At 39.1% G+C, this 16523-nt stretch overlaps 1 protein-coding gene across 2 annotated transcripts; it reads left to right on the top strand.

The window, feature by feature from the left end:
• The first annotated feature begins 666 nt into the window (after positions 1-666).
• Positions 667-15965, top strand: LOC5576316 (chitinase-3-like protein 1). Of its 2 annotated transcripts, XM_021855067.1 has the most exons (5): positions 669-900; positions 1141-1314; positions 1377-1864; positions 12968-13701; positions 13769-13978. In XM_021855067.1, the coding sequence occupies exons 1-5, from the start codon at positions 834-836 to the stop codon at positions 13863-13865; spliced, it is 1560 nt and encodes a 519-aa protein (XP_021710759.1). In that variant the 5' UTR covers positions 669-833; the 3' UTR covers positions 13866-13978. The 2 variants fall into 2 exon arrangements, with proteins under 2 accessions (XP_021710760.1, XP_021710759.1); XM_021855068.1 differs by lacking the exons at positions 1141-1314; positions 1377-1864; positions 12968-13701; positions 13769-13978 and adding exons at positions 14291-14931; positions 14985-15965 and having other exon boundaries at positions 667-900.
• The last annotated feature ends 558 nt before the right edge of the window (positions 15966-16523 follow it).

Genomic DNA, 16523 nt, shown 5'->3' with positions numbered 1-16523 from the left:
CCATACAAAATGACAGATAAGTTTTCTCCCATTATTCTAACTATCCCGTAAACTTTCCTAAACTATTTTCCCAAACGAACACGTCGCATCCCCTGTTGAATACAACAGTGAAATAATTATGCAAATCCGTTCACCCGTTCTCAAGCCATTTCGTGACATACAAACACCATTCCATTTTTATTTATATAGATAGATAGATAGCTAGATTACCATAACTTAAACCATATAATATTTAGTGGTCTGAATTAGACCATGAAGGGTCCAAATGAAAACAGGGATGTTCCAATTAGGAACTTTTGAAGAATTTTGTTGAAAAGCGTCTTCTCGTATAAGATAGAGCGAGATATCTCATTTTTTCGGGGCTTTGCATAAAACTTTGTTGTAACCTTGTTACCTGTTAAACATCCCTTCCAGACGTAATCTCATTATGAATGAACTGAGATAGACTCATTACGCCTCACGCCATTCAAAATAACCTCAATATCCGAGGCAAACATCCGCTGGCGCAAACATCTTTTATGGCTGCAAAAATGTAACTGACTGCCCAAAAAGTGTTTATCTCAAAATTGCTCAGATATTGCGACTACAAGATATCGCTCCGCCAGCTGACCCCTCCCTCCTTAGCAGTCATCTCCACCAAATAGCCCAGTATAAAAGCCCATCCGCAGATTTGCGCCGGCTTCAATTGTGGCGCTGACTTGGCTTCCGGACTTTTGCGTCTTGTGGAAGCAGAGGATCAGCCCTCCCTCCGGAATCAGGAGATCGGACCTTTAGAGTCACCAAGCCTTTAGAGTGAGGCTGTGAGTGTGACTGAAAGTGAAAGTTTCGCCAAGATGGGATCCTGGGCACTTGGATTACTGGTGCTCTTTGGCGTAGCAACGACGCTGCATGCGGCCACCGGTAGGATTCTAAAAAGGGGACTGCGGGGAATTGTGTGTTCTTTTAGTTCGTGTGTTCGTCGTAATTCATTCTGATATCTGTCTGCTTATCTCGCGAGTGCAACACGCTTGTGTGAAATCCTGCAGTGAAAAAGTGATTGAAAATGTATGCCTACGAAACCGATCTAGGAAAGTCAATCTTTGTGCAGGATTTCAACAGCCGACGAATGTTCAATGGAGTTTTATTCGTTTGTGCTTTCAGATAAAGTGGTGTGCTATTACGGCAGTTGGGCTACGTACCGTGTTTCGAATGGAAAGTATGACGTGGAGGACATCAACCCCAATCTTTGTACGCATATAATCTACACATTCGTGGGCTTGGACGCAAGCAACAGTTTGGTGAAGATTTTGGATCCGTGGAATGATGTGACACTGCGTGAGTTGACACTCAAAGTATTGGAAAGATATCTGCTATCATCTTTTTTATCTCAAATGCAGAGGCATTCAAACGGTTTGTTGGATTGAAATCGAAGAACGCCAATGTTAAGCTGCTGTTAGCTGTGGGTGGGTGGAACGAAGGTTCGTCTGCATATGCTGCGATGGCCTCTTCAGCTGTATCCCGAAAGGCGTTCATCGAGTCCGTTGTCAGTCTACTGAAGACGTACAGTTTCGATGGATTCGACGTCGATTGGGAATATCCAACGCTTCGCGGTGGATTGCCAGAAGATCGAGTGAACTTCATAGAGCTTTTGAAGGAACTGCGCATGCGCTTCGATAAGGAAGGGTATTTGCTGTCGATTGCGGTGGCGGCTACCAAAGATTACCACCGATCGGCATACGACGTGCCGGAAATCAACAAGTATGTGGATTTCGTCAATCTCATGTCGTACGATTTGCACGCTTATTGGGATGCTAAGACGGGACACAACTCTCCGCTGTATGCCGCCTCCTGGGAGACGGATTCTTTCACCAATCTGCTCAACGTGGTAAGTAACCTCGAAATGTTGAATCTTTCATGAACAATGCCGGTGTTATGTAACTGAGTGTGACCACAGAACTGTGAAAATGCTGATTCAATACATGAAGTAGGATTGCACATGACTATGCAGATCAAACTCAGCTATTTTCGCTAGCTAGTGCTTATCTTATACATAATCGCGAATCGTTCAGACGCATTTTTGGCTTTCCCGTATCTTGTGAATAAGAAACTTATCCTCGAATCTCTAAGATCTTACGTGAAGTCCACACAATGTTGCTGGACAATTCATTTGTGCTTTCAAAAAAAGAAAGTATTTTAAAGATAGTCAACATCATATTTATTTCCTCTTCTTCGTTTTTTTAATTGTCGCACGATTACCGCTTTGGCTACATGGGCCCCAGCAGGCATGGGAAACACAAGCTGAGTGTAACATGTAAAACAGTTTGGATTCAACTTCTAAGATTGCACTTTGAAAACTTTTAAGGCACAAATCTCGCGAAGGAAGCATCTAACAACAGTGAACGTTTTATTTTGACTTTGTGGACTAGCAGAAAGCCTAAAATAAGAAGATCAAAAACGTTTGCCTAATATTTCTGCAGTTAAGTGCCTTTGAAAACGTGAGTACGGGCACGAGTCGGCCATCTGTGGATTCCGAGATGTTTCACCTTCAATGTCCAATGCGCTTTCTACTGCTTCGCCGAGCGACCGCCGAAGGCATCCGATTGCAGAAGCGAATGATTATTTACACTCCGATTCCGCTGGAGTGGCATTCGTGTTTGAGTGCCGATAAGCGCTCACTGATTGGAAATACACTCGGCGGAATGATTCAGTGATCGCGAAATCCGTACATGCAGTTGAATGCATTCAGTGATTGAATGGTGAACGCGTTCTTACGTGTCTCCCAGTTCAGAGAGGATTGGTTCTTTTGATTTTCCGGTTATCTCTATCGTTTGCGATTCATCGGGATTGCGCTCACCGTAGCATACTTCGCTATTTTTTATCGGTAGCATTCGGATGAGTGAGTGAATTTTCCATGCTTGGCCCCAAGATTGAGATTATCCCTTATTGCAATCATCGTAATACAAATAGACATACAGGTTCATCAAAATCAAAAATGAAGGATACCATGGGTTTAAACGGACTATTAAAGAACTTAACAAGCTGCTCTAAGCAGCCAGAATCTTATGATTTCTGAAGGGTAATTAGGGATTCCCATGAGGTTTCATATGGTTTCTAAAATGTTACCAATTGGTTTCAAAAGGTTGTCAGCAGTTTCCACAGGTATAAGGAGTTTCTGAGAATTTTTATTAGGATCACAAGATGTTGACATATGTTACAAGATACCCCAGATAACAAGAATCATAGGGCCTCCATAGGCGGCTTTGCTGCGGCTTAGATAATGTTTCAAAGGTGTAACTGCGAACTATGGCGAGATGGAGTTTATTGTGAACGAACGATATTCGATCACAAGATGCACTCTGTTTTAAGATGCATTTCCTAAACCCACTAGAATATATTGCCAAGACCAATGAGATACATATCTTATAAACGTTAAAAGACATATAAATAACCTGTCACATTTTACAGTGGAAAGAAACTGAAAATAGACAGTCAAAACATTATACAAGCGTTATAGCCCGTAGGTATTTTCAGAAAATTGTTTTGAAATAACATCCCAAGTAATAATAAAAAAAATATATTTTTGCGTTTAGTTTCATGAGGACGTAACTTCAGTGATCTATTTCTCTTTATCGATTTTATTGACTTGACCGGGTTAATGTTTTCGCTTGTTTTTTTTATTCAGCAGAAAGTCCTCTTCGTCTTTTATCAGGCTGCATCGTAAAATGTAACGAAATTCTATTCAACTTCGTGTACCAATCTGAAGAGAAAATCTACGAAGAGAAATCGATCATCACAGATATTCCTGTATGATATTAAATGCGAGAATTTTTAAATTATACTTAATGGGGTCCGAGCAAAAAAAAAATGTTAGAGTGAATTTAATTTAACAAAGCTTTAAATCTTTTAAGCAGAGGCGTCTGGTCAGCCTGTTAAACCTGTTTATTGTACAGGTAGACCATTTGAATCAAAATCGTACAACTAATTTAGAAGGCAAATCAAATTTAACAAATCTTAAACTAACATGAGTGTGGGTTCATACGCACTACATAGAAAGTAGCATAGCAATTGTCCCAAGGCGCCAAGAACGATCACGTTGTGTGCTAAGTTCTCGCACCATGTAAATAGCTCGTTTGATATTTACAGCACGAGCGTGATACTTCACTAAAGACAGCAGCGCAAAATTTGAAGAGACATGCTGTCGGAAAACGCTACTGTGCGTTCAACATGTTCAACTGCCGCTGTTGAACCAAGTCCCATTTTACTAAAGTCCCACATACATTCACAACTTAGTAATCTGTACACGCTCAAAAGCATACATGTGTGGAAACAACGCGTTCAACGAAAGAAATTGAACAGGTTTCTTTTTCCGAAAAATTGGTGCACGCTGAGAAGTTTCCTAATAGAATTTATCCTGTTCGGTATAGATCAGATGTCCATAGTCCATCCAGACATATTTATATCAACTTAGAAGGATATCCACATAAACGAACCAGAACGAGTTCTAGTCTTCGGTGAAATTAGCGCAGTCAATGTGGAATTGGAGTGTTCTTAGAGTGTAAAGCATGCAAGTATGATGCTAACTTTCATGCAATACGAAGTCGGTTTCTCTCGACCGAAACGGTTGGTACGGTTGTCCCCGTTTCTTCTTTCTTAAAATTGAAAATTTTTGGCCTATCAGTTTATTCATGCGTGAATACCTAATCGTCATTATTTTTTCAATTGTCTTCAACCCCAAAGTCTGCACAGTGGGCCTGGCCATTTTAATATTTGTATCATATCGCTGATATTCTGAAAATATTAATTGACAAGAAAATATCTGTATAAATTTAGGTATTTCCAGGATGCTTTTCAAAATTGGCTGTGCAAACGCTTAGATTAGATTAGATTAGAATAGATACGAAGTCGGTTTCTCTCGACACGTTCAACCAGCCAATTTGAACAGGCTGGAAAAAAAGAAAAAGCTCAGGAAAAATGTATTATCAATGAAATTATATATATTTTTTCTTCGTAGACTGCTTCAATTTCCGTATTTAAATAATAGATGATTTTCTGTATAGTTTATTGTTGGATTTATGTTGTTTTTTTTTAAAAAGGATTAAACTTTCCCACGGAAACGAACCAGGCGGCGTACGAATCATTCGTGATGTGTTCTTACGCTGCATTCATACAATTCAAGTATTGCAATGCTCGTCTTCAGTGCCGTGTACTAGACTCAACAAGTCGAAATACGCGTATCTACCAAAGGATACAAACTCTAGTGGAATCGAATGGTATAGTACTAAATTTCTACATCTACTTATAGGCATCCCACTAAACAGCTTGAAGATTCATTATTATATCTTTTGATTTTGAACATTATTGCTGAACATAGGGTTCAGAACCACTTGGGCACTTGGGGTTTTTTCTTAGACGAATTGTTTGAAACTTTGTAATAAAAAGCACATCAGTACGACGCATGTTGTAGCTTTTCAGCTCTGTAGCTTTCTAAAAACCCCACTGCCGAAGTGAATCCAAAGTGCCAAGAATCCGGCTCTCTACTTGATATTTTTGACTTCGTTTTCACGGTTATTTTTCGAATTTGTCTTAGTTTGTATTGATATAAGATCTTGTACCGTTTCCATGCTCAAAGATCAAATTATGAACATGATGTGTTCTAGAATATTTTACATCACAAAAATACACAATTTTGTCCAGTATAGCAAAGCTGTGTAATCATCAGATTGAAAGATATGATGAATTTATGGTAAACTTTATATAAATTTCTACCATTTTTCTAGGCAAGTTTCTCCTGAATCGGCACTTTTTGGTAACCATACTTAGTATACTTTGCTGCCACACCTTAAGTCCCATGGCAATAGAATAATAGGGTCTGACAGAAAACCTTAATTTCAACCATTTTTTGACAAGCGTGAAATTACGACCTTAAATAGTTTTTTGACCTTTTTATGCTAACAGTCACGAAGATATCTGTTTAACCCTCTGATACCCAACCCTGCGTTTAGACGGGGTACACTTTGGAATTTTGTGTATTTTTTCGTAGCTCGGAAATCAACATTATTTTATTTCTGGCTTAAACCTTGACTCATAACACGCAAATAAAGATAGTTTTTAATGACTTCTGAAACTTTTTTGTATTTTTGTATAACCTACATGGGTTCATTCAACGTGTAAAATAAAAAGTCGTTCCTTTTATATTTTTCTACGATCAACCTATCACAGAAAAAAGAGCTTGGTGATATTGAAATAATTTCAAACCAGTTTTTTTCCGTTAATTACACGGCAAATCAAATTAAAAACAAAAAAAATATAATATATTTAAAAGTACTGTAAAAACATGAATTTATTTTATTGCCAAAAATCAGACCCTAGAATAGGCTTCAAGAAAAAAATGAAAAAGGATAGGGATGTTCAAAAATAAAAATTAAAAAAACATAAACCAAAATTCATAAATTGCCCAGACAACCAGAATGCACGTATAATGAAATCATCTTTTGCGTTATGCGATGCTTATATGTGCAATATTTCACGTATAAGATGTCGTGAAAAGGCCTTATACGTACAAAAGTGGAGGCGACATACGTGCATATTTTATATGATGAAACATAACATTCAATGATTTTATTGCGAACTAATTTATACTCTTATGCGACTTAATTTATGATAACAAAATTTATTTGACAGCTGCTACGGATTAATCCGAATTACTTTGTACGAGTATACGGAACGAAACGAAATGTACATATGAATTCGTAAAATAGCGTTTTATGCGAGGAAACTCATCGATGATACGATTTCAACCACCAAGTAGTGCGGATGTGATGAAATTTGTATGAGTAAACGTCTTTGTTCGTAAACTGTTATGCGAATTCTGGTTGTCTGGGTGGCGAATAAAAATAAATCTTTGCCCATAACGTGCTTAGAACGATTTCGGATAACTAAAAATGATATTTAGAACTAAAATAAACATTTGGGTATAAGAGGGTTAAGCTATTCATCTGCATAAGCATTCCATCGATAAACACAATGTTTTAATGGAATATTTATGCATTTTACATTTTTGAGAATTTTATAGGTAGGTTTCTAATATATGAGCAATTTCGGGTATAAGTATACTTTGTAGGTACAACCACTTTGTGCTAAAATCATGAGAGGAATTGAGTTTACAGTCACCCCACAGTGATGGATAGCGCACAGATATGGCTCATCCCCCCATCAAGTTTAACAAGTTTGAAATTTCTATGGAAAACGTTAATTTTTCGTAAATAACCGGGAATTTTAAGGCGTATTCTCAAAAATAGCTATATTCTGCAGTGCCAGGGAGGTCATTTTATTTTGAACAGCACCACCATGTTTTTCAATAGTATTTTGTTCTGAACAAATGACCCTTAGTTTATCCATAACTGTGGGGTGGCTGTACAAGCAGTTAAAATTCTTATTTGTTTTTATTTATTTTTTTTTATATTCGCACTGTGATCGAAGTAGAATTATCGTCGGCTACTACAATTTGAAGCGAAAATTTAGCTCTTTTAGTGCGCTTTAAATCTGAAGTTTAGTGATATAAGAATATGCAGAATATTCCAGTTTTAATAATGCACTGTGATAAAAAAAAATAATTTGAAGTCAAAATTCCAAGCTTGTTAAAAAATGGTTGAAATTAATGTGCTCTATTGTATGTAATGAGGTATTGAAATATACTGAGTATGGCTGCCGAAAAGTGTCGGTCCAGGAGAAACTTTTCTAAAAAAACGGTTGAATGTTACACACTGTGCGTCATGTACTGTTGGTGTGGTTCTTACGTTGGCACAAATATCTTAAAAATGTCAGTAATGTTATATATCTGGGTTTTTTAAAACAATTTTTCGAACTATCCTTGTCAACCATAGATTCTCGATAAGTGGTCAAGATGCTGTCCTAACAGTAACAAATCGATCTCGGAGAGTATTCAACTTTTCCGCAGGCTTCACAAAAGGATACCGGGGAGCTTTGGAGGTTCTCAATAGGATGTTTAAAGTTCCAAAGATATCTCAGACAAACAGCAGCCGTATGATAATAATTTCATCGCTATCGCATTCTGAGATTATTTATGAAAAAAGTGTATCACAAACATACCTTCTCAGTAGGCGCGTTTTTTCTAACAAAATGAGTTTTAATTTTGAATAGTAGTTAAAATAGCAAAAAGTATAACACATTTCCTTTACACTTAAGTTAACAGCGTTATTTTGGTGCTTGAGACAAAAATGTGTTCCGCAGTGTTATCTGAAACTCGGCAGTATGATACACGCTTTAATGGGGAATATGCTGACAAAATATGAGCACAGTAGCTTTCCAAAACCTACCCTACCACTGTTTTTTTTTTGTTTTTTTTTTCTTTATTAACGTGAATTTTAACACATATGGCTAGTTCTTCACTCAATTCCTACCACTGTACATTGGTTCGAAGGCGGCCAAAATCTCAAAAATCATAGTTGTTATTTCCGAACGGTAATATTTTTCCAGCCTTTGCTCAACATATAAGTGGCCTAAATGAAAAGTTTGAATTTTGAATTTTATACAACTCTTTGAGTGGACCGTGGAAGTGCTTTTCAAGAAAATTAATTAATGCGATTCATAATTCATCAGCTTTTTATGAATTTAATGAGAGCTCAAACCAAAATTATATCTACAGAGAAGTTGTTTGTAGATATACAAAGTACATTTGAGTTTAATAAAATTTTCCATTGAATTCATACAAAGTGAATTAAGGCAACAAATTCTTCAAAAAAACATATTATTTTTCGTATAAGTGGCCCGCGTATGCTCTCTCATCGCGAGTTCATTCGAAAGCTAAAAAGAGCTATCAAGTAGGTTGCAAATTATTTTGCGATAACTTGCGATAGACCATTTTCAACGCTTTTAAAGGTTTACGGAGTAGAGATGGGCAAAATTACTCATTTTACTGAACGGTTCCGATCCGAATCACTCATTTTAGTGAACCGGATCTTTTGAACGGTTCAGTGGCTCTGCGGCTTGCAAAGGAAGAGCGAACTGATCCGCGCATGGCGCGCAACAGAGAGCGGTTTCATAACTTTCGTATCGTTCGCTCTCACAAAACGACGAGACCGAACCAAAATGAAGAAGCAAAATATGCTTTGCCATTCCAGTGTGCATTTTTTCTCTATCGTTCATCTACTTGTATGCTAGTGGGCGGGTCAAACTAGTTGTTTGGCTTAGTATGCTGAGAGTGTATGCATGTGTGCAGTGGCGCGCTAATCAGGGCAGGTGTCAAGCGATATAAAAAAGTCAAGAAACGAACGAAGGAGAATAGAGAAAAAGAATCAATAATTCGTTTTTTTTTGCGGGCCACTTTTTGTCTGATTAAATGAACCGACTCTCACAAAAAAGAGCCACGGATCACTCGTTCTTTTGAGTGAGCCGGATCTTTTGAACGACTTTGGTTCTTTTTCCCATCTCTAGTACGGAGTGCAATTATAATAAAATAATAGTAATTCTGTGATACGCTAGTACGTGGCATCCCAAGAAGCATCGAATAACTCGCACCTATCTTCATTTAAATCATCTTTCTGGCGTTACGTGCCAACTTTGATAAAGCCTGCTTCTCAGCTTAGTGTTCTTATGAGCACTACCGCAGTTATTAACTGAGGATTTTTCACGCCGATTGACCATTTTGGCAGGAACGATGATACTTCATGCTCTGGGTGGTCGATAAAATTTAGTTTACTAAAAGACCCTCAACTGGTTGTAAACCCACGATTCTCAGGTTGGTCTTGCTGAATAGATGCGCGTTTACCGTTACGGCTCTCTTGGCCCCCATTACATACAATATTTTGTTCAAATTTGAACTGTCACTAAACAAATTCACTAAATAATCTTCTTCTACTTGTCATTACGTCTTCACTGGAACAGAGCCTGCTTCTAATCTAAGTGTTCTTATGAGCACTTCCACAGTTATTAACTGAGAGCTTTCATTGCCGAAGTTGCCATTTTCGCATTTGTATATCGTGTGGCAGGTACGATAATACTCTTTGCCCAGGGAAGTCAAGGAAATTTCCATTACGAAAAGATCCTGGACCGACCGGGAATCGAACCCAGACACCTTCAGCATGGCTTTGTTAGGTAGTCGCGGACTCTTAACACTCGGCTAAGGAAGGCTAAATAATATAACACAAATTATCTTGGCTACTACGAAACTATTTGAAGTCATGCACAAATTACGTCCCGCTCCAAGGTGGGGGGTCAAGTCAAGCGTGACATAATTTGTGTACCATCTCTTTCCTTTGAGATGAAACCTTCAAATAAAATGAAACAAATTGGAAAAATCATTCCCTATGTGGACTAGCTTTTGCTGTCAGAACAAGTTTGATAACATACTGAAGCTAAAGACATAACAATCATGCTGAACCTAATGAAATGGAAGATTCTTGCATTAAGGCAGGGTTAGATCTGAGATATTTAAGGGCAAAGGTGCATAACATTTTCAATTTTTTTTTTCAAACGTCACAAGAATTTCAACATATATTTTTGAGTGATTTTTTAAATCACGACTACATTGCAGTGATTTTTTTTTTTGCAAATCTGACAAAATGGCGTGTTTAACAAATAAGGAGGACATATAGGGTAGGTGTGGTTGGTTGGTTTGACTTTATTAACGAGATTTTTAGCCCTGGGCTAGTTCATCTCGGGACCAACGGCTTTACTTCCCTTCCGAAGGAAGTCGTCACTATAACTTTTTACGTCATAAGTGACTATGTCGGGGATGGGATTCGATCCCAGGTCCTCGGCGTGAGAGGCGAGTGTTCTAACCACTACACCAGGTCCGTCCCCAGGGTAGGTGTACAAGTTATGGACATAATGTTTCCCTATGGCTGTATGGCTAAATGTTTCCCTATGGCTGTATGGCTAAATACATGATAATTTGATTATTTTCAAATTTTTCATCATTCTGTGAGTTTTAGTTCTTTGATACCTATCAAATGAATCTATATGTTAAAACATTCAAAAATATTCAAAATGTGAAAATTTTCGAGAAAACACATATGGCCAAATAGGGAACCACTATAGCCATAACTGGTACACTTTCCCTAGACGAAATTACCAAATTTTCTTTTGATTGTTTTTGTGTAAAGCTTCTATATCTTTGGATGAATCGTTCATATTTTTTGTCAAAAATTTCACCTTAGTCTAGTTGTTTGTACTATTGGGGTTGTGCGTGGAAAAATACTCAACAATATATTTTGAAATTCAAGAAATGCCTGAACTGCTGTGAAAATTTCATTTCAATCCCTCAATAAATGACTGAGAACTAGCCTGCCCAAGTTGACTATTTTGTCTTCTTATTTCTGGCGTTAACGTCCCGGACAGAGTCTGCTTCTCAACTTAGTGTTCGACCACTTCCACAGTTGTTAACTGAGAGCTTTCGTTGTCAAAGTTGCCATTTTCGCATTCGTACATCGTGTGGCAGGTACGATGATACTCTATGCCAAGGAAAGTCGAGGAAATTCTCTTTCCGAAAAGATCCTGGATCAACCGGAAATCGAACCCAGACACCTTCAGCATAGCTATGATTTGTAGGCCCCATTTTGTATAGAAGGTTAAAACAGTTGAATATGTATTATCCAAACCTGAATATTCTAATTATCTTATAATGAAAAATATTCAGTTTATATTACTCAAATATGGTATACAATATGTTAAATATATAATTTCAGCTATTTTGAAGAAAATTTGCAGTTTTGGCCGAAATTTATTCTAAGTCGAACTACTGTGTGCTGTAAATCAAGAGTGCCAAAAACAGTGATTTTTTTTTCGATTTTGCTTGACGTTTGCCAAAGAATGCTAATTGTTTTTCCAAAAGTGCTAAATTTTACAATTTTTCTGTTAAGAAGTGTATAAGGAACCTTAAATTGTGAATTATTGACAGCTTTTGATTCAAAAAGCTCGATGAAAATTTCACACAATTTAACTTACGTAATTATTCTTCATAAAACTAGTTTTAATAGGCATGAAAATTTCATTTCAAAGGTGCTTATAAGATCATTTACTTTTAGTAACGACATCTTTGGAAGCAGAATGAGATTTCATATGTTTTAATGAAATCAAGTGGCCAACATTTCAAGATTCATCTATACGAGTTAAGCTCCGATACCATCCAAACCAGCTAGTCTATAGTTTTATTTTTTTTCATTTTTGATTGCCGTCCTACACTACTCTTGATATTGAGTTAGGTGGATTCCATCGAACGCTGAACTGACATAAATTTTACTCCGCTGTCCTGGAGATGACATGCCTGAGTCCTCCGTTCCATTCGTATGTTCGTCGTAGTGCTGTTTCCTCCTCTCGATCACCTCACAACCATCTGATAAGATAAGTATATTCTTATTCTCAAACGTTTCGGTCCACAGACGAAGCCTTTTCGAGATGCTTTGTGTTTCTTCTAGTAATTCGTGTTTCTTGAGACCGGATTGTTCAGATGTTTGTTGAAGCACTGCTTCCATATTTCACTGCAAGTGCACCCGACTCTGTTTTTGAACGGTTTTTTTACATGAAAGTGCAAAAAAAGTTTCCATACATTTCTTTCCGCCAAAACCTTGTTTTTCATTGAAACATCGAGTCGTTTTTTGCACGGTTTTTGAAATTTTGAACTGAAAACTACGCACAGTACGCATCTTTCTCATTGCATCGATTTTATCGAAATATTATCATGCAATTTCAACTAAATTATACATAAATTGAAGGTTTCAGTCGTATTTCGCAGGCTTGTTAGATAAGATTACAAAAAAAATTGGTAAATCATACTTTAAATTTCATGCTAATATCAATTAAGCCAGTGTTTTATGCAACTTTGGCGACCTTTAGCTAAAAACTGTGACGTGCTGGGGCACTTCTGAAAACGGAATCAGATACAGCGACCCCGAACCTACTTATCCTTGAGACATGCAAAAATGTCATTTTTGTTACGCTGTGTAATTAACGAATATCAACTCATTTACAGGACGCCTGCGTACGCGGTTGGCTCGACGATGGTTTAGCTGCCAGCAAGCTCATCATGGGCGTTCCCGCCTTCGGACATACCTTTACCTTAGCCTCCTCGACGTCGAATGGAGTAAACGCACGCACTGTTGGCGGAGGAACTGCCGGGCCATATACCCTGGAAACAGGAACCTTATCCTACTTGGAGATCTGCGAACGGTTGAAAACCGGCTACACCAAAAAATGGGACGACGTTCAGAAGGTTCCTTTTGCATACCTGAACAACCAGTGGATCTCGTACGATGACGTAACCTCAATTGGGCTAAAAGTCGCGTATGCAAAGAGCAAGAGCCTTGGAGGAGTTATGGTTTGGTCGATTGAGTCAGACGACGATCGCAATATATGTGGTGAGGGAGCCTATCCAATCACCAGTGCAGTCTACAAGGCCGTGTTTGGGTCTTCGGGGACGACCACGACTGTTGCTCCAACAACTACAACTACGGTCAAAGCTACAACGACCACAACGAGCAAAACCACTACAACTGTAGCCACCAGGGTCCCCACTACGACGACAACCGCCAAAGCTACTACGACAACAACGGCTAGAGCTACTACGACGACAACTGCCAAAACTACCACAAAGGCAACTTCTGCACCCATCACTACGACAGTGTCTCCGGGAACCTTGGTTTGCAAGAACGGATTCGCCAAGGACCCAACCGACTGTCAGTATTTCTACCAATGCGATCTGGCTGGGTAAGGACATCTGATGATTTGAAAAGCCTTTGTGACTGTTTTTAATACATCATTATTTCTCCTGCAGATACGTTATCACAAGCTGGCGATTCAAGTGTCAAGCGGGACTCTACTTTGACGAAGCATACTCGTACTGCAACTGGTCGTATCTAGTCAAATGTTGAACGTTTTGTTGATTTAGATTCTACTTAGTATTGAAACAGCTCACTTTTGTCGAATTCATACTCTACCTAGGTTAAGTGTTAGATAGAATAAATTATAAGCATTAAAAGCATCAGGGTTTTGAAACTTGTTTGATGTGCAACATATCCTGGATCGCATCACCAACCAATAATAATGACTCCCAGATCCTCACCTTATCCTACTAACCTAATATCTTTCCCATGACGACTGTGGAGATGCAGAGGAATACTCGGTCTCTAGTAGCAATGGTTGGCTAATTAACATTCTTCACCTTCCCCGATACGAACGTGACCGGCCCCGTTATTGACTTTTACATATTTTAAGCTCTGTATTCATGCACATTGAAAACGATTAACTCTGATCGATCACTCTCCAAATTGACACATTCCCAAATTTTCTTTTACAGACAAGGTATTCTGCTTCTACAATTCCAATGCAATGTATCGTACAGGAAACGGTCGAGTGGCTCCCACAGATCTAAACCCTCATTTGTGCACACATTTGGTTTACCAGTACGCCAATTTTAAGTCATATGGAGCCATTTCAACGGAGGATCTCGAAAGCAACGGACTACGGCAGTTTGCCAATCAGGGTGTAGGCCTTTTTAAGAAGATGATTTCCGTTGGCGGGCCGGAGCAAAGCTCATCAGTTTTGTCCAACATTATGTCGATCGTGTCGCTGCGGAAAGCTGCCGTGCTTTCGATCATCAGTCTGGTCAACGAGTACAACTTGGACGGAATCGACTTCTATTGGCGGTATCCCGTTCTAAGCGGCGGAAATCCTGTAGATCGAGAAAACATCATTAAATTCTTAACGCTACTAAATGAGTCATTGAAGGCGAGCGGAAAGCTGCTAACAATTTCAGTTGCACCAACCAAAGACTTTTTCATGTCGTCTTATGACGTTCCGCAGCTGTCTTCTGTTGTGGACTACGTAAACGTGATGGCTTTTGATCTACGAGCTTATTGGGATGCCAAGACTGGATTCAATTCACCTGCTTACGCGTCATCAGCGGAAGCATCGGTCGACGAAGCAGAGTTGAATGTGGTAAGTGTCCGAAAAACGTAGATGTACCACATAATCAGCAGTGTTTCTTTCAGGACTCAATTTTACGAGGATGGATCAACGCAGGACTCGCTAGTTCCAAGATCATCTTGGGGGTATCGACGGAAGGTCACAGTTTCAAGCTGTCCAGCACTTATGCGACAGGTTTGAGAGCCAGAACGCTTGGTCCGGGCACGGAAGGAATCCACACGATCACGGATGGGGTGCTGAACTACCTGGAAACTTGTGAACTCATTGGAAAAGGCGGTTGGACCATAGTGTGGAGCAATACCCAGAAGGCCCACTACGCGTACAAAGGTGATCAATGGGTGTCTTACGAGAGCATCCCTTCTTTGGAAGCGAAGATTGCATTGGCCAAGCAGTACCAAGTGGCGGGAATGGGAATATGGGCCGTTGATGGCGATGATGTGAGAGACGTGTGTGGTCAAGGAACATTCACTCTGTTGAGATTTGTTGCGGAAAATTTTGGAATTCAGGAGCCAGGAGGGGAGCCTTCTAATACAACCCCAATTACGACCACCACCACGACCACTCCGGCTATCATTAAGCCGACAACCACAACAACCACAACAACCACCACAACAACCACCACAGTGGCAACACCGACGGGACTTCCGGAAATATGCCCCAGCAGTGGATACGTTCGCGATCCATCCAATTGTGCAAAGTTCTACAGATGCGTCATTGGTGCTCGGTTCTCCATTTTGTCCACTGGAACCTGCCAGGAAGGGTTGTACTTTGATACTAGATACAACGTCTGTAATTGGAAGACTTTTGTTTCATGCTAACACTAATATAACTGAAACCTTATAATTTATATTTTATTATTTGGAGGATACTAACATATAATAACTTATATTATAGAACATATAAGATAGGAATACATATTATCTACCAGAGTTAAATAAATGCAAGCACATTTGAAGCGAAACCACGAAAGCATAGGCCTATAAACTGCAAAGCATTATCCAAAAGCAAGGGCCTCACGATTAGAATTCTACCTGTATATTAGTCAACGATACATATATTAGTATTTGATATGTAATCTTGCGCGATGTCCAAAAATAAAAAGCTTGGACATGATTGGCCGCCCGTGGTTGCTACTCCAGTATCGCCAGATCAGCTGCACTTACACAAGGAACCAACCAGATGACTGCTTGGGACTGACAGGCACCCTCAGTGTATAAGTGTTGTTGATCTTCTATTTTTAGGCGATTATGGCGCCTGCCACGTCAGGATGCTGACCAATGTGGGGAAGAGGGAGGAATTGATGATGCATCAAACTAACTCCCTCAGTACACCGTATATACCACTGCGTCTAGCCAGTTCATATGGGAAGGTGTAGGGCTGGTACAATTTTTATGGCAGAAAGGCTTACTGTTTGGTTAGCAGACTGCCTATGTACCAGGCGTAAGGAAAGGCGTGCTATAATGATAGAAGAATGAAAGCGTAGGGAGACGTTTTTTGTCCGTCTTGGGTTCTAGCAAATGCTATGAACTGTGGTGTATTAAAAGTGGGAGACAGAAGCAAGAGAAATATACAACTGCAAAGTACGAGGAAAGGGATGGGCCTGG

The sequence above is a fragment of the Aedes aegypti genome, chromosome 3, assembly GCF_002204515.2.
Source record: "Aedes aegypti strain LVP_AGWG chromosome 3, AaegL5.0 Primary Assembly, whole genome shotgun sequence".
NCBI lineage: Eukaryota > Metazoa > Arthropoda > Insecta > Diptera > Culicidae > Aedes > Aedes aegypti.
The sequence above is the reverse complement of the archived record's forward strand: the minus strand, read 5'-3'. Positions and strand labels throughout refer to the sequence as shown.